This window comes from Leptinotarsa decemlineata, unplaced genomic scaffold (genome assembly GCF_025532065.1).
Source record: "Leptinotarsa decemlineata unplaced genomic scaffold, Ldec_3_MD MMD2_P_RNA_scaffold_2, whole genome shotgun sequence".
In the NCBI taxonomy this organism is placed as follows: domain Eukaryota; kingdom Metazoa; phylum Arthropoda; class Insecta; order Coleoptera; family Chrysomelidae; genus Leptinotarsa; species Leptinotarsa decemlineata.
In genome coordinates, this window is record NW_027412529.1 from 19,005,479 (window position 1) to 19,028,115 (window position 22,637).

The window sequence follows — 22,637 nt, forward strand, 5'->3', positions numbered from 1 at the left end:
CATTACAATTCTACCCATCCGTACCAACACAAAATAGCATCTTATAATTTTAATAGTATGATTCATATATTAGTCAATGTTCCTCTTTCAATAGATTATTTCAATAAAGAACTTGATATCATTAAGCACATTGCAGTTAACAACGGATTTAAAGTTGAATTAATAGACCAAATCATTTTCAAAAAAGTCTACGCAAAAGCAATTCGAGAGGTTTTTCCTACTGATAAGTCAGATTATCAAAATAAAAATTATAAAGATTTAACATATTTTGGATAAACAACAGAAATATTGGCTTCATTTTTGAATGAAAATATATTAAAATTCCATATAAAGCAGGTAATACGTTGGGAAAGTTAGTTACAAATAATACAAACAAAACATCCAAAATCAAGAAATCAGGAGTATATAAATTAAATTGTGGAACTTGTCCTTAGGTCAAACTGGCAGAACATTTGGGAATCGCATCCAGGAATAACATATGAGCTATGTAAATGAGAAAACAAGTTCAACATATTCAAATAATCTCATAAAAGAAAATCATATCTTAACGGAAATTTCGAAATTTTACACATAAAAAATAATCATTTGGAAGCAATGGAAATTAATAAACTCGAAAATTCAAACATTTCACTGAATGACCAATTAGATTTGAATAGATCACCATTACTGAACTTGTTTTCTTAAAAATCGACTTTGTATTATTGATGTATAAGTGATATAATATAGGTTAGTTGAAAAGCAACCTAGGCTGATACTTCACCTTTTCATTGACCCTTAATTATTGTTCTAAATTTTTGTATTTCATTTTTTATATTATGTCGATGCATAAAGACGATTATTATTATTATTTTTTTCCACCGTAATGTGCGCTGGTCAGGCCCTATTCCCCGAAGCTCCGATACATTCGGGAGGGCGCGCCAGCATTATCAACCAATGACCACTCCCCACACCGTGGGGTAAGTGATCATGTGCCCTGAGCAAGCGCAGTGAGCCAAGAATGACAGCCTTCTGCATCTGTGCGGCTAAGATTTCTGCCTTAGTGCGGCAAGCCGGTATGATTTTAAGATTCGAGAGTAGAGAGGACATCATTCCACCAAGGACTCCAATAATCAGAACAACCATCTTGACAGAGTGATCTGGATGGAGTCTGCGGAGTTCGAAGAGAAAATCTCGATATTTTATCCGTTTTTCCTCCTCTTTTCTGACGATATTCGTCTCGCCAGGAGCTGAAAACTCCACGACAAATATCTTTTGGTCTGGTGGTCGAGAAGGACTACATCAGGCTTATTAGCTTGTATGAGCCTGAGGGTGGGGAACGAATAGTTCCAATAAATTCGGCACTTCTCGTTCCCCACAACGGATTCAATATCCCCCGGAGCGTAGGGCAACACCGATGTCTCGTCAATACCGTAAGAGTGCTGAAGATGGTAATATAGCACTCTTAGGGCCGCGTTATGTTGATGGATATAGGCCGAGACCGCATATGCTGGACATGCTGATAGCAAGTGCATTAGAGTCTCGGGCGCCTCGCGGCAGGCCCTGCACCTTGTGTCAGGAACCTTTATACCCACCACGCGACTGCGGTAGACTAAGGTGTTGAAGACACCATCCTGGCAAGCCATGATGAACCCCTCAGTTTCCGACTTCAGCCCACTCGACCTGAGAAAAGCGAACATCAGGCGCTTTGATAAGCCAATTATTATTATTATTATTACTATTATATGCTTTGGGTAATCATAATTTGAGGATGTACCTCAAGTATATAAAATTTGAGTAAATGCTTTAGGTAATTATGATCTTTCAATTACGAGAGGTATATTAAAATTAAAGTATATGATACAATTAACTTTCAGTATTGTAATAATTACGAAAAAGCTACTGTAATAGCGAAACATGTCGTGATAAATATGATATATTTTTGAAAATAAAGTTTGTGAATATCAAATTGTAAGGTGTAGTTTAAGGATTTCCCCACCAAATTTGGAATTGATGGTTTCTCAAAGCACTGACTGATACTCCTATTAATTCGATAATCTTCATTAGTAATAATAATACTGTCAAATATACAAAAATGTCAAAGTTTTTAGCCGTATTCATGGAAAAAAATGTCAGGTTACAAACATATTGAGAAATTAGGATAACGATATCTTCTCTTATTTTAACTCTTGATGAAACCAGATTCCCAATTCATGCCACAAAATTTAAAAAATGCGTATTTCACTTATCACCTTTGAAAACCTTACAACAACATATTTGAATTCTACATTCAGTTACGCCATATTATGCCAAAAAGTTCCAATTAACCTAATTTTATGATAAATATTCCTATTATTTTTTTCTATTACTCATATTTACATTTATTCCTAGTACTTATTTGTGAATATATAAATAAGTATTTGAATTCAAATTGCAAAGGGAATATTTCCTTTGCAATTTGATTTGATTTAATTGAAAAGGGAATATTTTAGAAATAATCCTTGTCCAAATAAAATGCAATTCCTATAGCTCGTATTGAAATAACTAGCCACATGAATGTTCATATGTATTGTCGTCGTGAAAAGAGCACTTATCTCTTCCAGTGACATAAAATTATAACGTTATGAAAGAAATGAGTGCTTCGTCTTGTAATGGTGCTGAAGTAATCAACTTTAATATAAATTTCACTGTTTGCTAACTCTTCCAATTGGAGAACTGCATTTATGTGGAATAAACTTCCTGAAAACGTTTTTCCATATAACTTTGATCCCAGCGATTCAAATCCAACGTGAATTGCTACTTTCGCACAGACACCGCTCTTAGAAAGCCTTAAGGATTTTGCTATAGTGCTTGTATTTTGTTATACTACTTCCAAACATATGAACAATATATGTATATGTGGAAGAGTATTGATATACTATTGATTTGTTTTTCGAAACTTCTAGAGTTCCACCTAGGGACTGATAGTTTTTCACGTATCTAAAATTATCAATACTCTTTCGTACAATATATAATAGAAAATAGAAGACAGACAATATGTTTATATAGATGATCAAAAAGAGCTCTTTTCAAAATATAAATTGTGGTGTACCCCAATAATCCATCCTCGGTCCTGTTTTTCATTATTTATATAAAATGTGGAATTGGCCGCTGTGGTAATGCGCCCGACTCACGATCGGAAGGCCGTGGGTTCGATTCCCGCCTCGACCAGATATTTTTCTCGAGAGAATTTATCTGGTTAAAGCTGGGATGATTCTGCAACCGTGGTAGGAATCACACGTTAAAAAGTAAGACAACGTTAGTCCTTAGCTCGCACATGTTTCTCAACTTCTGAAAGTTGTCGTTCGTAAGGGGGCAACAACTGATTAACGGAAAAACAAATTTTAAACAGAATTATCTAACCAATTGTAAATTGAATGGTATAATCAAATTATTTGCTGATGATACTCTTTAAAAAAATATTTACAGACAATTACGAAAAAATAAAATATTTATTGGACTTTAATTCACTCTATAAACTCAAAATTATTTGTTTTTTTCATTCTGTTGAAAATAATTTAAAAAAATCATACTTGAATTTTATTTGAATTGGGAATATTCAAGATCATGTCGCGATACAAACCCAACCACTGTCAAAAATTAAGATACAAAGAAATTTTCGAAAAAAGTAGATATATATCACGATGGGATCATTATATTATATCATTACAAAATTTAAGTATCAATTGAAAAAAAATCTTATTGCTGGAATTTCATAGTTTGCATTTTATTTCTATTACACTTGAATTCGTTTTCAACATATACTTTATGTAGCCAATTTCTTATTTGACTTCATTTCAACCATATTTTTTTCAAAATATGGTTTGTGTTCATTGTAAAATATCTTATTTTTGTTATTTTATCATACTTTGTAATTAGTTATAATCACTAATTATAAGCGTTCAGTATTTCTTGAGATAATAAATTGAATTGAATTGAATATATTACGTAGGTATTCTCGGATATTACGTTGTGTACTCTTCCCGTGAATATCTGTTTCAATACCGTAATAAATTTTTGCAAATGCCATGCCCAAAAATGTCTCTATTTTATGGTAGTCACGTTACTTGTCAGTCTCCCTTATAGTGCGTACTGTTGATAATTTATATTTTATTATGTTGAGTTGCATTTCTGCTTGCAATATTGAAGTGGTTGGCTAGACTAGGGGACTCATGTCTAAATGTCCAGACTTTTCAAGAACCACAAATTAAGAATGTTCATTTAATGACTGATGTTGTTTTCGTTGCTGTTGAATGTTGTATTTGTTTGTTTTTCAAAATCAAAAGTTCAAAAGCCACTAAGATTAGGTTCACTAGAATAAACACCAGTAAAAATGAACTTCAGGTAAAATATAACTACACATATAGACAGGGCCAGATACAAGGGGGGCAGGACGAGCACCCGCCACGGGCACCAGTTTTTTGGGGGGGGGGGGGGGGGGCACTACATGATGATGCGCTAGAAATATCATCAAGATTAGTAACGGTTTTATAACCAAAAACATAAATTTCAATAATGTAAAGTTCAATTACACAATAATAAAAGTTTTATTGATTGATAAACAAGGAAGTTGTAAAGTTTTACGCGAATTCCCAATTAGCTCCAGCCACAGAAAAGGGGTTGGAAGGTTCAACTGTAGAAACTATGCTCAAAATACTACTTTAAAGCAAACTGGAAGAAATTTACCCAAATATATATGTTGCTCTAAAAATATTGGTGATACTTCAAGTGTTTGTAGCTTCAGCAAATTGAAAGGCCATAAAAACCTATTTGAGAAATGCTATGAAATAGCAAAGACTTACGAATTTGAATTCTATTGAACATAAAAAGGCTTCTTCGATTTCCTTTGCAAACATACTCAATAGTTTTGCAGCAAAGAAGGCTAAAACTTTCAAAACTGTATTATGCTTTTCAAATTCTCTCTCAACATTTCTTCATATTATATTAAACATAATGATAACACTTCCAAAATACATATCATGAAATTATAAAACAACAAAAATTAATTGGCCCTCCGGGGCGACTTCATTGATTCCAGTGGCGCGTTTACTTTTTCAGCTGCAGGAAAGCCCGAAAAACCTGCAGTACTACATCATCTGAAGATCTTGATCTGTCAATGTCCTCTCTCTCATTAAATAATATGTAGGGTGTCTCCAGAGGCTCTAATAAAGTCAATACATCGCCAAAACACTTAGTGACACGACGACTATCGTGAAACTTGAACCAGTCCGGTTCGTCTTTGACCAAGGCGTAATAATGGTTATTGTTCATATTAAGAAACGTTATTTGAAGTTCCAGAAATTCACATACGTTTTCGCTACCTCTTGAACATTTACTACAAAGTAAACAAGTGAGGATTTTTCCAGCAAAAAATCTACAAACACAAGACGAGATAGACTGTACGGAATCATCTAATCCAGAACAGTCAGGAGTATTAATTCTGCTATTGTTTTGCTCACGAAGAGTATTCAACAAGAACCCTAAGAATTCGGAACAATCCTCTCTTGTTGTCCTAACAAGTATCTAGTGGACTTCAAAGACTCCAGGAAATCGGTTGGAGGAAAAGATGATATATTGTAGCGAAACTGCAGCTGCATGAACAGGTGTTTGAGTTATTTATTTCTAGTTAATTTATATGTCAGGGAGGTGTTAGACTATTAAAAAAATAATGGCCAAAGGACAAAAAATAAGTAAAAATTACAGCTGTTGTTATTCTATAATCCATGAGGGTCCTCGAAGTTCATTTATGATGATGGAAGCATAACCGCCACTGAAATAGGTGTCGAAAATGCAGTTGCACACAAATGCAATAGAGAGGTTTCAATATTATATTAAATGCAAAGAAAGTGATGAAAATCGTCGTTGGAAACGGTCCGTGTGACACATATATATTTTCTAAAATTTATGTTCTTGAAAACATCACGTAATCGAAAAGAATAAACTGCAATTTCAATAATTGTTTGTGATAACAGTATAAAAATTCAAATATAAGGTAAACATTATTATTCCTCATTTTTGCTTGGCATTGCATACGGTTTATTTCAACGATAAAATGAAATATGTATACTTGACGAGGAAGACATTGATTTTAATCATTATATGACCATGAGACTATCTTAATCACACGTATTCAGTTCAGAATCAATGGTAATTGAATCAATTAAATAGTCTACTGCATTCTTCATCTGTTACAATTCAAGTGGACCCGTAATAGAGAGGGCAAGTACTTAACCTTTAACATATTAAAGTCATTTATGGTTTCACGACAAATGAGTGGTGATATCGTTGGAAAATGCCATAGAGATCATATTTTTGCACAATATTTTCAAATTATTTCTGGGATATGTAGATACACTTTTTTGCTCGTCTTTTGCAATGAAAATTATAGATTTAGGCTGAGCATAAATCAGCAATTTATTTTTGAACCCTTTCAGAACTTTTTCAACGGCATATTGCTAGTCAGGTAAATGCGCAACTTTTGCCCCAATTCAACCATCTTCGTATCTCTCATAGTTTCCGAGATCCCCATGGTGAGGGGCGAATTTGAAACACCCTGTACACTGGTTAATACTATTCGAGCTGTAGTGAAATAAATGATTATTCAATTTTTTTCAATTGAGTATTTCGTGTCTTTCTTCTGACACTTGTCAACAACTTTCTTGGTAACCACTATACAAGCTATTTTATTGCGAATTCCAAAGCCTACTTATACATATATGAACAATCATATAGTACATCTAACTGGAGGTTAAGATATTCTTCCAAACCTTTTTTATATTATCTAGAAGCTGATGGTGAATGAATGATCATTTGGAAAGTTCTCACCACTATTTTCTGAACTAACATCTTAAGGTTCTGTATATTGATTTGTTTTATTTTCAGGTAAATTTGTGTCAAGTGTTTGATGATCATTATCTGACTTAAATAGTAAATTTTCGTCATCGAATTAGATTTTGTGTGAACAATTCGATTTTCTTATATTCTGATGATTTCTACGTTTGATCCTTTTATTTCTATCCTCATTCCAAACAGACGCAGGTATATAATGATTATTCAATCATTATTCCAGATCCCCCTACATCATTACTTCTATAAACTATGTGATCACCTCTGTTGTATACATTTTTGTTTTCATTTGTGGTTCATTCATAATGAAATTTATTCTGAAGTGATACTTTTTTAATCTTCAGAATGATTTCTAACAATATGTGTATCTGAAAGTTCATCATCAATAGGTAATTTCTTTCTTGTTCGTCTACTGAATAATAACTGAACGAAAGAAAAGTATTGGCTTCTTTATTATCTCTATATCGAGAGTGCCGTGGACCGAGAGTTTTCGACAAAATATTTTGTATAGGAAAAGGGTCCAATGACCACATCCAGGATTTTCCATGCATCATGATCAGCGTGAATGAGTTAACATGTCATGATTTATACCTGACTTATAGAAGTTAAAATAGAGTTAAATTCGTAAAACTTCGGAAATATCTCTCGTGGAGTCAGCCACTATTGTTTCTCTATTGTATGGCTTTATAGGGAATATAAATTAAAATTGGTATCTGTCAAAAGTTTTTCTATAGTTCTTTGTAACATGATATCCCTTGATTTTTCTAATATAAGCAATTTTATAAGTAGTTGATAATTCCCATATTTAGAAAAAGGCGACGAAACTATCGTCCTTTTCGAAAATTACTACATTGGCCACTATGAATTGATTCAGCACATTCGGAAAATATGGAGTAATTGCTCCCAAAATAGATAATCGAAACAGTAACTAAAAACTAAGCTATTTGTTTTTTAAATAATTTGAATGTTGCCACTGTAACTGTACATAAACTTTGAATAGCACAAATTTTGCTGCAAAGGAACTATCAAAATCGGTTATACAATTTGTTGGTAATTTCCCTTACTTTCTCCTTTCAAAATTGTTTGTACCATCCAACTCCCAACTAAGAAGGTGCTGAAGAGCCACATTAATAATAATCGACAGTACAAACTGTCAATTAGCTATATGAAGTGTCGATACAATATAAATTTTGAACTGTTGATAATATCAAAATGACAGTTTAAACTGTCGATTATGAATTTGCGAAGAATAAAAACTCAAAGTCGTCTCCACAATTTAATATCATCATCAGATGTTATAACGGTTAAACCAACAATAAGTATATGTTTCGAAACTATATAGGTTCATCATCAGCTGATTATTTAAAATTCTACAATAAAAGAAGAACAAGATAACAATAGTTAAAAAAAAATGAAGTACTACCATGGAGAAGAAAATATTTTATAATGGAGAAAAGAAAATTGTCACATGTTAACATGTGACAAATTGAAACAAGAGTTCTTGAACATGTTAAACTAATTGATAATTTCAGAAACCTACACTTATAGATTATTATAACACTAAACGTTCTTTCTCTAACCACATTCTTAATTATAACCATAGTTTTGATATTGACTCTGACTTAGATATTTCACACATTTGCCACAAAGGCGCTTTATTTAATTTACTTGAAATTTTTTAAATCAACTCTGCTATTAATAACCCTAATGTTATATCTCTTAATGAACAAGTACAGTTTGATTGCCAAAAGTTTTTCAATTCTCTTGATTTTAACTTAATTTCCCTTTCCTTAATCTACCACAAACCCTTATCTTTGTAACAAGATAGCAAGTACAGATAGTATGGGATTTTTTTTCTTATTAGTCAGTGGGCTATGCTTAAAGACTGGCAGTTAACAAATCTAAAGAAATGAACTTCAAACGTTCAAGCCAGTCTCGAATATACCCAGGGGCCTCGAACTATGCCGTTCGAGGCCCCTGGCAAATTCATCGGATGAACCCCCTTCCCCCAATATGAAGAAGCTGAACCAGCAATAATACTATTTTTTTATTTTATAATACTTATTTATACACTTTTACTTGTAAGGGTACATTAATAAATCACTACGTTAAGTAGGTACATACAAACTTTATAGTTATACTTAGGTACATGATTTTCTAATAATTTAATTTAAATTAAAAGTAACTAATTTAAAGTAGAGTCAGCGTTTAATTGATATGGGCACAGAGTAGTCAAAATTATTTAAAAAACAAAAAAGCAATTCAATATACGCACACAAGGTGCTTACAACAATATGATGATTAAAATTCCTTCCTTCGGACTTTCTGTTCAGCAAAAGTGATAATGACATCAGTAGAATTTTCGATGGATAGAATAGCCAAGTTGCTTAACCTGATTTTTTATTATTAATAAGTCAGCAAGTTATAGAAGATGAAGTTTCTATTTTATGTCTAAAAGTGGATCGAAAACTGAGAATTTCCTTGGAAAACGAGATGGATATATCTTCTTCATGTAGATGGACAAATGCTAAAGCCTTTTCCAATAAATCAGTATAGTTCAAATTTTGCAAAGTGACACATTGCAAGACACTGAAATTGAAAACAATTTCATTCATTCCAAGGAAACGCGATTTCAATTGATCAATGATTATGTCTTATACACGATAGAATACGTTCACTTCAAACAAGCTTGCAGGATCTTGGAGAGGTTCATCCTCACAAATTTCATCAAAATGACGTTTCCCTTTCCTCTGACGAGTTTTAGGAGATTCAAGGTTTATAGACCACTTCCATTTTTTAAATCTTCAAATTCATGTCGATACTTCTCAAGATGTTCTAGACAGATTTTCAAACACTTCGAAGCATTTGAAAGATAGATGGCTTAAGACTGAAGTGCTTTAGAAGCCGCGTCTATAGTTTGTAAGACTTTGCAATGGAAACCCAACAACATAATAAAAATGTTTTGGAATTCAATAAAACAGTTTTTGTAAGCAATTTTTGAACATCAACAAACCGAACTTTTAAAGCAAACATGGCATCAAAACACCCTGCCCATCTAGATGGATCCATTGTTTTTAATGTTACTGAATTTGATGATACCCCGGTCTCTCCTTTATTGTCAGATATAAAACTAGATAATACATTCCATCGTTTAATACTATGGCCCAAAAAATTATAAATTTGTTCCACAGTTTCGAATTATATTTGTATTTCTATGACATCTTTTACTGCATCATTTGATGCCCAATTCAAATTATGAGCAGTGCAATGGACATAAACCGCATTTGGGTTGGGATTCTCCTCTGACCTGGGCCCCTTCCGGCTGGGGGCTCGTGGCATTTTGCCGACTTGCCACCCTGTAGTTACGCCACTGAATATACTTCCACAGTAGATTGAATGAACTGACGCCTATCAGAAAACAACTACTCCCCTGGCTAATACCACGAAGGGCGTTGGATTATATCCGACTGCAAGTGTGCCCGTTCCGAAATTGAAGGTCGACCCTTTCAGTTCTATTGCCAATTGCATATGCAGAAAATTTTCTGTGAAGATTTCTGCACTGAAGCCTGTCGGATATAATCCGATGTGTATGCGGTGTTCTTTCTCCTATTGTAGTGTTCTGTGTTTGCTGATCTTTAGTCATTGTTCCATGTCATCTCGATTTTTATATCTTTATATATTTTTGGCCGTTGATTCTCATTCATTCCTTTCGGATATTTCCTTATAAGACGTTTTCGTGTACCGTTTGATGATCTTGATGTTAATGAGTGGATATGAAGGCTTCAAGCCGCCCATTGTTCAATCACTGAAAAATATGATGTTATAAATTTCTCCGTTTTTTCTCTACTTTGAAAATTTTTTTTTATTATTATTAACATGTAATTGTGACCATTTGTATTAACTATTGTTATGTTGTTCTTCTTTTATTGTAGAGTTTTAAATAATTAGTTGATGATGAACCTATATAGGTTCATCATCAACTATAGAACCTATATAGGTTCGAAACATGCACTGATTGATGGTTTTACCGTTCTAACGTCTGATGGTGATATTAAATTGTGGAGACGACTTCGATATTTTATTCTTCGCAAATCTACTGCACTCCACTTTGAGATATAATGGACTTCTACCAGAGGTTGTCGATTATAGGTAATCGACAGTTTGAATTGTTGATTATAGATAATCTGCAGTTTGAACTGAAGATTATAGAATAAAAATATTGTGCTCTTTAGCGCCTTCATACCTAATACTACTCTACGACGTACAATTTCACGTCACTCAATAAATCAAATGGTTTCATTCGACTTATTGAAAATAGTGGAAAAAGATCGCATACCTCTAATAGCAAATGTTGGCCTTGGATCAATGTGTAAACGTTGTCTGTTGATACCAGTGGTAATAAAAATGATTTATTCGAATAAATACGACACGTTTTATTCGACAGTGTACGTGTTTCAACTCGGACATTCTAATCTAAGAATGAAAAATCATTTCGTATCTCAAAACTTCCAAGGATGATTCATCAGCACAGAAACCATTTGTATAAATATTTCAATGAAATGAATGAAAATACTTTTGTCTAAATTCCACTAGTTATTTTATTTTTACGACCGGTTTCGGGTTTTGCCCCATTATCAAGTATAAAACTGACATGTGAAACACTCTGAAAAACTCAGTTATATCGGAAGTTTTTAGGTAAGCTAGGAGAAGTAGTTAAATGAACAAGGGTGCCACCTATAAAATTCAACACTGAAGATTATAGGGGTTGTTAAACTAATAAATTCAAGAGTGGAGACTTATAGATATAAATCGAGTTGCTCGTTTAGGGGTATTAATCCGGTCAATCTAGACATTGGAAGGTACATAAATTTACAACAAGTTGCAAACGCGTGTAATTGTTCAAAACATAGTTAAAAATAAAATTTTAAAATTCCGAATGATTGCAATGCCTGGAAAAAAAATTATTCGAGGTCAAAGTCAAAAATCTCGAAAAAAAATGGTTTTTCGAGATTTTCAGGAAAACGGTAAATTTTATCATAAAATAACTTCAGATAAAAATTGTAGATCATAAAATTCTCTAAAAAAAATGTATCATTACTTTTTTTTAGAGCCACCGTTTCTGAGATACGACGAGTCAAAAAGTTGTAATCGTCATCACATGTATGTTGTGATTCTGTCAAATTGAAAACTTGCATAATAAAATATATATGAAAGGGTTGAAAATTATAAAAGCGATTGAAATTAAAAAAATGTAAAAATTTATTCATCTGAGTCATAACCTTCAAATACTTCTTCTTGTCGTTCTTCTTCTTGGTCTTGTTCTTCTTCTTCTTGATGTTCATCCTGGGTGTAGGTAAACTGCGTCAAGAATCATGTATCGCATGTTTCATCGTTGGTATCATATGAATCCTCCACTATTGGTGATACAGTATTAGAACATGACTGGCCTTGACAATGTATACATGCCAGAGAACACAACAGTCCAACTTTTTTACAACCACATTTAGCGCTGCAGTTGCAAAAAATTGTGTTCAGCAGTTTTTCCGGCGCAGGTGGGAGTAAAGTCTGAATAGGTTCTAATGCATTATCGACCAACTTCCAACCCCAGTCTTTTGGATCTAGCTGATAACCAAGCCACATTTGAACTTGGTAATATACCAGAAAAAGATATTGATGAGCAGCAACTGAGGTTGGAGGAAGACAAGCTAATTGCACCTGTTTCTTATTTTCAGTGTTTTTTACAAAACATGCATATCGATACTTATCTAAGCAGGTGGGTTTTTTTGGAGCTTTGTACATAGAAATGTTTTTCAAACATTTTAAAGACTGTTGCTTTACACCTCCTGTAAAATGCAGACGTCGTATCACAGCCAGTTATTGCGTGTAAAAATAGTACATGACTTTTGACTCTTTGCAAAAGTAGATAAACTTTTTGACGAATATATTTCGGTTTGACTTTGAGCTTTTCCTGGCTTCAGAAAGAAAATAGTTTTTTCAGGTGGAGTTCAAGCAGTAAAAGAAGTACGAGTAAGTCTACATCTCAAAACAGCACGAAATAGGTTAGGTTAAACACGTGTTTTCACTACAGCGTGGCGCTCAAGACTAACAGTATTTTATTTATTGGACATATTACATTTCACTTATTACGTATGTGGATCCTCCTGAAAGCGCCAAACTGTAAGAAAGGACTTACCAAAATCTTCCACCATATCCCGGTCTATTCCACAGGCAGTTCGTCGATTATCTGTAATCGGTGGTTTGAACTGTTAATTATAGATAATCGACACTTCGAACTGTCGATTATGGCTAATCAACAGTTTGAACTGTCGATTAAAGATATTCAAGAGTTTGAACTGTCTAGGCTAGCAACATGATGGTAAGGTGCGCCTATTGAATGTGATTTCCGTGGAGTCACAATATATCTAAATACACTGCTCAACAATTGAAGTGAATAATTTCAAAATTATAGCCAATACTTTTTGAATATTTTTTTCAGTACTCTTATCTCTACCGAAAAGGATGTATGAATATGCTCCTAAAATCTGTTTATAAAAAAATACACTCAAATTGTTCAAGCACAATTATGACATTGTATCGATTTGATGAAATTACTCTGGGATATAATGATGAACATTTTTTTGAAAAATATGGATTCAAAGCCACATGATATAGAATAGAAAAGAATTGAATTTATTCGTCATTAAAAATTTTACAATTGCATTGCATTACATAACACTTATAAAATTTTACCATACTAGTCAAACCTGAGCACTAGGCTATATATTAAACATAAATAGATACAAACATTTACATTCCAAAAATAAAAGAAAAGCATCTTATTGACTTATATTAGGAGATTGAAAATTCTTGCACAGAATAAAATGCATTCTTTGCTAGGTTATTGTATAGTCTGCAGACTGCATTTATTTCCAAATAGTTTAACTGCATGGTTATAGTAAATGATGCCTTGATAACTCGTCCTGTCCCACCGCCAAACGTGAGTAAGGTAGTCTTAATTCGTTACCCCTTCGCGTGTTGTAGTTATGGCGCATATTATTTTTTGTGTAGCGAGATTTATTTTATTTTTATATTTACGGCTACTAAATATTTGTACAGGCAGGGAAGAGTAAGTATGGACAGCTGAGTGAATGTTTTCTTACATGATTCTTTATACTGAAGTTTAGCTAGGCATCTTATCACTTTTTTTGAAGTTTAAATGCTTTCATGGCATGAGCTGAGTTTCACCAGAAGAGTAATCCGTGAGATAAAATAGACTACACAAGTCCATAGTATATTAATTTTTGCACTTCCAGCGAGACAGTTCCACGTAACTGTTTTATTACAAAACATATGCTGCTTAGCTTTGTTACTGTATTTTCTATTTGTACTTCCCGTGATAGTTTTTGATCGATGGCTAGACCCAAATATTTGAAGTGACTTACATGCTCAATGGACTTGCTATCAATTTTTATAAGAGGACAAACATCATAGGAAATGTTTTTCTGCTGGGTAATCATAAATACCGTTTTGGTGACATTGACTGTTGACCCATTATTTTTACACTGCTTGGAGAATTCATGTAATACCGCATTTGATGCTTCTACGGAAAGATATAACTCATTTCGTGGCATCATTTGAGTTGTGTCATCTGCATAGATTATTGTTTTTTGTTGTGACATATTTGAATTTTCTATATCACTCATGAAGAGTATAAAAAGAATTGGAGCCAGGGTCGAACCCTGCGGAACTCCTATTGTAACAGAAGCAGGATGTGACTTCATCAAATCAATCATTACCACTTGTGTCCTATTTTTTACATATGAAGCAACCCAGTCATTGGCAACTCCCTTGATTCCAATTCTGAGCAGTTTTTCCAGGAGTAAGCTATGGTCAACTGGAATTTGCTTGCTATTGAAACTTGTATGTGTGCTCCTGCAAAGTTCATTTATTGCTGTTGAAGTTGATCTTTGCTGCCTAAAGCCATGTTGGCAATCAGGAATGAGTTTGTGGTACTCGATGAAATCCACCAATCTCAAATAATAACTATAATCGATGACTTTTGCAACATTACGGAAGTTAGCTACTGAGTTTTAGGGCCTTAATTTATTTCTATATTTCTATGTTAATACTTTGAATTTGTAATAATGTCCTTCCGTAAATCGCAATCGCTGGATATTTTTTTTTTCAGCTAAAAATTTGTTGGAATCATTTATTGGCATTTAAGAAAATAATATTTATAAGGCTACGTAATAACGTGCCTTTTTCATTAGCAGGAACTCGTCTTTTAAATAAATTGTTTTCCCAAGGTTCCTAATTAGAAGAATATACGTTCTAAAATAATAATACTGTGTAAAACTATTTTTGGACAATTTTTGTAAGAAACTCAAATTGATAAATGTATAAAAAAATAGGAAAAGGAGGTGGAGTCTGTATTTTGTATTCCCTTCAAAAGTTTATTGACCTGTGGTGAAAATTGAATTTGTGTAAACCAATCGGTAATTTTGAGTGAAGAATATGTAAATTTTCAAATGATAAAGTATGAGCACCAGATAGAATAGTTGACTTTTGACAAGAAATACATCTTTGAACTAGGATTATTTTTTAAAACATTACTGACGCAACTACTGCTCCCATACACCAGAAGAGCCAAACTATTTCATTTCACCAATCATAACTCCATCATTACAAGGTGAACTATACAGTTTAGTTCATGTCCTATAATTATTCCAACTTGTATGGTTGAAAGCGCGTCTGAAATTGTACTGCAATTCAGTTTCGTGAGAGCAACATTTGCATTTCAGTTACAGTTTTTTTTTCAATGACACGCTGATTTTTGTTACAGATTTTTGGAGCCGCCAACAATGAATCCACGAATCGTTCTGACACGACACCTGGCCATTGCATATGGTATGGAGAATGCTTCAAAAAGGGTCATTACATGAAAAACTGCCCTTATTCTGGGCCAGCGAAACCTTTAAATAATGCTACCGCGTTAGAAAAAATGAAAAAAAGATGTCCCTCATTGGCTTCAAAGCCGGTGTGTTGCAGCCCCAGCCAAATTCTTAATTTCGACCGCAATTTAGGAATAGCTGAAAGTTTGTTGAGCAGGTGTCCGGCTTGTTTCAACAATTTTCTCCAACAAATTTGTGAATTGAGCTGCTCGCCAATACAGTCGACTTTTATGAAGATAAACGCCACTGAAACGGATGAAGCTTCGAATACAACGTACATCACGGCTGTCGATATTTATTTGTCCAACCAATACCTGGAGAGCGCTTTCAATTCTTGCAAGCAAGTTAGCATGCCTCAATCTGGTATGAAAGCATTGGATATGATGTGCGGTGGTTGGGGTTCCACTAGATGTACACCTCTAAGATGGTTCGCTTATTTGGGTAGCAACAGTACTCCTCAAGTGCCTTTCCAGATGAACTATTACAGTGGCGCCGGTCCCAATAATGATTTCGTACCGTTGAACCCACCTACAGTATCCTGCAAAACGGCTTTGAATGTAAGTATTTTTCTATTTCAATGGTTTTCAGAGAGTTCCAATAAAACGATTTCCAAAAATAACAGGCTCCAGATTCCTTTTTATGTTCTTTAAAATATAATCAAATGTGAATTGAAGGGGTTATATTTTTTTGTATCAGATGGAGTAGTAGAAAGCCAAAAACTTTCTTTCCCAAAAAAAATAATCAAATGTGTAAACTCATTCTTGTATAGTTGTGATGCACTGTTTGGGACCTTTGTAGTAATGAATATTACTGGAGTTTTATACCAACAGCAAACAGTAATTTTAACACTTCGACACGTGTTTCGATCACCAAGTGATTATCTTCAATTAGGTATTGCTCCACCAATAATGGTGGACCAATACCTAATTGAAGTGTCCTCGTCCTTATCGGTACATAATAGATTCAAATTTAAGTAAAAAACTTGATTCTTCTTCCTTCGGTAATGAAAAGAGAATCCAGTATTGAAAAGTAGGATTGGAACCTTTAGCGTATAATAAATCTAAAACAAGCACTATTCTCAAACAAGGGAACTGCGCGACACGCTTTCCATCTACTAAGGGAGCGTCTAGTTCATTTCCTGATGGCGCCAACTTGGTTGGTAAATCGAGTGTAGCGAAGAGTATTGCAGTCCTGGTGTTTGGGATCAGTGCTTGTTTTGGATAGAATCCTGAATGTAATTATATATGTTTGTTTGTATGTCAAAATTTCGTTCCTTGAGAGTATTTACAAAATAAAGTTTTCATGTTACTATTTTTTTGTAAAAAATACTGTTCTTCAGGATTCCGATTTTTTTTAAACGAGCTATCCACCGATCCAATAGATTTGAACTCTGCTTCAATAACTTTTAGGATATGTTGAAAATGCTGGCTGCTGCATAATTATTTTTTCACCATGGATGACAGCGATTCATTAGGTATTATCGCAAGGGCTTTTTGACTTTTTCAATTTTTCAATTATTTTAAGGGCTCTTTTTTTTCGGTTCATCATCGTAAGGTACTATGCTCAATGCTTTGGAAACTGCACTTAAATATAATAGAAGATCAGCTGATTTGTTCTTCTGATTTGTTCTTCTGATGTGTTCTTCGACACAAGCTAGCTGCTAGCTGCCGAAACTCGTCAAATTTGAATCTACGTAATAGTATCCACCACTTTATCAGAATGTTGGAATTCACAATATCTAAATGTGTCTTAAAAAATACTTACTTGAACACTGATTTTATAGCATTGATGAGTATATGGATTCTGATACGTACTTTAATCTTTCACACTGACATAATATATTTCAATTAAAATCTTGTTTCAATTCAATTTAACTAAACGCTATCTAGATGTTTTCATTTATATAAATAACATCATAACACTGGTTCTCAGAAAAACAATTCGATTCTGAATGTTGAAAAACAAATGTATTTTATTTAGAACAACATTGCAAATACATGAAACAATACAATTAATCTTGCAGTTCAGAACTCAACAAAATTTCTTGGTATATATGTTGATGAACACTTACATTGGTATACTCATATCACAAACTTGAGAATAAAATTTAATGAAATATAATAATAAGATTAGGTCAAAAGTGAGTGGGTCTATTTGACCCTCCACCGTAACCCGCAAGGGTTTGTTGTGGCTCACACCTATTCACACTCGACCAAATAAACCCAGCTGCTTAACGAAGCCGATTAGTTTTATGGTGAGTGGTATTTCAGGTCAGATGGTAAGAGTACGGTTCTGCCGAACTCTAAAAACCTGATTCGGTCCCCAGCGGGGCAGGCATAAAGTATGTGCTCTGTTGTTTCATCATTTTTCAAACAAAGGCGACACACACTGTCTTCCGACAGTCTCAGCCTCTGCATATGATGATTCAAATGACAGTGGCCTATAAGAAGGCCTGTTAGACATCGTAGTTCATTCCCACTGCAGTCCAACATCTGTTTGGTATCAAGGTTGGAGTGAGCCAATCATGGAAGATTCTGCCAGGAGTCCATAAATCTTCTTGCCATCCAGGTGTTCAATCTTTGTTTGGCAAAGCCTAGAGCGATGCCAATGGCAGGTTCTGGTCCGATGAAGCTGCTTGCAGCACCCTCCTTTGCAAGGGAGACCAGTATGGCCAGGAATCCAGACCAGAGACAATCTGTCAAGTCTTCCTATCGAGGAGAGTCGTTTTTAGCAATTTGCTACCAATTCAGACGATGCTCGGTAGGAGCCAAGAGCTTCCAACGCCGCTTGACTGTCCGAGAATATTTTTATTGACTTGTGTATGAGGTTGGATTCTTTCAATCTACCCACACACAATTCAATAGCATAAATTTTCGCTAGAAATACAGTCGCATAGGTTCCTAGGCAGGTTGATATCTCTGTCCTGGGTCTTCGACTGAAATCACCTGCACCAGAACCGGAAGGTGTTTTTGATCCATATGTGAACCAACCAATATCTGATCTTAATATTTCCTTCTCCTGGAGGATCCAGTCTTCTCTACTCGGGAACAGAACTTTATGAGGCAGTTCTTTGGAGGCATAAAGTCAGAGGTCATTTCCAGAATGTTGTGACTTCCAGTGTCAAGCAACAGTCTGTTGCACTCTGTACTAAATTGATTCGTGCAATTGGCAATGTGCACAAGTCTATATGCAGTCCATCTAGCCTTCCTCTCCAGAAAAATGTGGAGAGGAGGTAGTTCTAGAAGGATCTCCATGGCCGCTGACGGTGTCGTAATGATGCCACCACTGATAGCCAGACAAGCCTGTCTCTGTAAGCCAGAGAGCTTCGCCTGGGCCGTTTTCTGTAAAGCCTTCGGCCACCAGGAAACCAAGGTCTGAAAATCATCACATAAATCTAATGGATTTGTTCGGTACCTAAACCCCAAGAAGATGGAAATAATCCTAGCATTGAATTTTTATTGGTTCTTGAAATAAACAGTTTGCTGTCATGATGTATATCGTACAGGTCGGACACTTTATTGAAAAACTCACACATTACAAATATCGGCAACTTTTTCAATAAATTTGTCCTAGGATTTCTATTGTAGAAAGTAATCATATGCCTGGATTGTGATCTATATAGGTACAAGAAACTGAATTCTTAAGTCATTACAATCAATTTCGTTATTCAAAAGTTTAACTAAAAACATAATTGCAGTGCATTTTCTTCTATCTGCTAAGGCTTCTAAGTTGAATGTGTTTAATAAAATATTCTAGTCTGTGCCTCTAGCTGGATAGAATCCGTTGCACTTAAAACACATGAATTTCAAGCGCTTACGCTGAACAGATAATAATCGCTGAACGGAATTTTGATATAATGCAGACCAAATTAACCATTCATAATCTACCTTACTTCTTATGAAAGTGACATACAATAATTTGAATGTATCAACAGTTTCTGGAGAAATATCCCAATAGCTTCAACGCAGACGATACAATATGAGTTATAAGAGTATCAAATGTAAGCTTAAATCTATATGGTACAGATATTAGTTCGTATCTCAATGAAAAATCACTAAAAATTATATTTTCTGCGAATTTTGAATCATCAGTAAAATTTCGTATAATACTTTGGGGGATGAATTTTATTTTTTTTCAGAAAATATTCATTTCTTCATCAATTTTTATGTTTTCCCCTTCAAAGTAGTTCCCCTCAGATATAATACACTTATACCAACATTTTTTCCAATACTCAAAGCAGTTCCGATATGCATTTTTTGGTAAGTCCTTGTACTCTCTCAGCGGGGGCCAAATCTGGTGAATACGGTGGCAGAGGCATGATTACGGTGTTGTTTTTGGCCAAAAAAGTTACGAACAAGCAAGTGCATTATCGTGATGCCATGGTACAATACCAGACGTTTTCTTCGTATTGCTTCTCTCAAGCGGCGCATAATTACTCCTTATTGACCTACGACCATGTGGCAAATATTTCTGATTCACTACGCTACGGTAATCGAAGAAAATAGTGAGCAAAACCTTGACATTTGATCCAACTTGTCGTTTTTTCTGGTTTCGGCTCTCCTGGGCTCTTCCATTGGGACGATTGGACTTTGGTCTCGATGTCATAACCATATACCCATAATTCGTCACTAGTTGAGACCCTTTTAAGCAAATCTGGATCGCCGTTGACGTCATTCAACAATTCCTGGGCAATGCTTATGCGACGGTTGTTTTGATATCCTGATATCCTCAGCAACTACGAACGAAATATCTCGGAATCATTATAGATAGGCACATGAGATGGGACTTGCATATTACCAGCGTAAAGAATAAATTGAGAGGATTGCTAAGCAAATTCAGATATCTGGTCGGCTATTTGAACATGAAAAACCTCAAAATATTGTATTTTGCACTGGTCCAGTCTCAGCTATCCTACGGCATCCTGGGATGGGGTGGAGTGGCAGAAAATAACTTGAGTAGTTTGAGTGTAATACAAAGGTGGATATTGAGAATAATATTTAAAAAAAAAAACATGAGGTATTCATCGGATCTGCTTTATTCCGAAAAGTATATATTTGATATCAGACAAATATTCTGCCAAAGAGTAACTTCTATAAATAAAAACCGAATTTCTCTCCAATCCATTGAGCATACATATAATACAAGAACTAAGATGAGTTTTAAAAATGTTCCGTGCCGTGAAAAGAGTTTTGGGCAACATTCCGTAGAATTCTCCGAAAATATTTGATTTGCTACCAGATGAAATAAAAGTTATTAAATTTTTTTTTTCTTTCAAGCGTCATGTAAAAACATGGTTAAACAGAACTGGTAGAATAATATTCAACAATGTTATCAACCTGAAATTTTTGAAATAGCTTTTGATTGCTTTTGCTATTGTAACACTTACCCAATATAGACTTAGAAACACGGAATTGATACATTTACACTAATTTGGCGCATTTACCTTATTGTGACCCTTTACTCGATATGGACTTCCCACCTAGATTATGTTACAAATTTACTTCTCTGTATTTATATATATTTTCTTATACTTACATGTATCACGAACAAGCATTTTTGCTTCAGTGATTAGTATGTTTGTTTTCAAAAATTGTTTTAATTTATAAACGTGTTGTAATTTGTGTTTTATCGAAAACAAACATTATTATTATTATATGATTACTTCTCTAGATAATAGTGATTCGACGATTCTCCATAACAGTGTTAGAGAACCTGAAAAAAGATATCAAAGAGCTTCTGATCAAGTTAAAACCTCATTCACTTCAGGAATATCTAGATACATAATTTTTAATTTTGTATTTACATAACAAAATTGTTATTCAAATAACAATTATATTAAGCAAAAAAACCCTGAAATGAAACTGCCGATAATACAACAAGGAAAAACATCATCTTTTGTGAAAAATTCAAGGCATTTTCTCGAACTACTAGGGGCAATCGAAGTCGCAGAGCAAGATCAACTAATCAGTTTCAATGTGGAAAGCCTTTACACCAACGTTCCGCTTGAAGAAGCACTTCAAATCATACAGAGGAAGCTATCCGAAAACAGGGACCTGGAAGATAGAACGAACTTACCTATAGAAGTAATTATGGAATAACTAGGATGGTGTGTACGAAATTGTTATTTCCAACTAAAGGACGAATTCTTTACACAAGATGAGGGACTGCCAATGGGATCGCCACTTTCACCAGTTATAGCTAACAGATATGAAGTGGTTTGAAACTCTGGCCATTGAAGAAGACCACAAGAAACCCCGAGTCTGGTTGAGATACGTTGACGACACCTTCATAATATAGAACCATGAGAATACTGAACCAGACGCCTTCCTGAAACACATCAACAGCGTAAGATCTTCCAAAGACCGACACTAAGTGGGAAACATCTATACACCGAAAACCCACTCACACGGGACAGTATCTGAACCACGAATCCAACCACCATCAATCGACTAAAAGAGGAATCATCAAGACTTTATTAGACCGTGCTTTCGGTCTCTAATATGAAGGAAGCTGGTTTCAAACGGTAAATACTGATATTTTTATGTTTTCCATTGACTAATAGAGTGAAATATTTTTCGTTTCTTTTAATCACCCTGAATAACTCATTTTGCGTGAATACTTTTCGTTTATCGTGATCAGTTCCAGGCGTAGGGGAAGGAACAGTCCTTTCTATTATGAGGTCTCCAGAGATCCTAAGGGTTATTCCATACACCAATTTGGCACTTGAACACTGCAATTGTTTATTTGCTGAAACCCTGATTCCCAGTAAAATAATAGGAAGAAGGTCCGTCCACTTTTCTGATTCATGGCACTTCAGTGCTGCCT

General features: G+C 34.4%; 1 protein-coding gene across 7 annotated transcripts in view; it reads left to right on the forward strand.

Moving 5' to 3' along the window:
* The window catches only part of LOC111507609 (NPC intracellular cholesterol transporter 1), a 75,344-nt gene that overhangs the window by 17,149 nt on the left and 35,558 nt on the right, over window positions 1-22,637 (forward strand). For all 7 annotated transcript variants that reach the window (XR_012467964.1, XM_074184969.1, XM_074184985.1 and 4 more), the window contains exon 2: window positions 15,704-16,369. Coding sequence is in view for 6 of the 7 variants with exons in the window: in XM_074184969.1 (XP_074041070.1) it covers window positions 15,704-16,369 (666 nt within the window). In the remaining variant the exon portion in view is untranslated. The remainder of the gene's footprint in view (window positions 1-15,703; window positions 16,370-22,637) is intronic.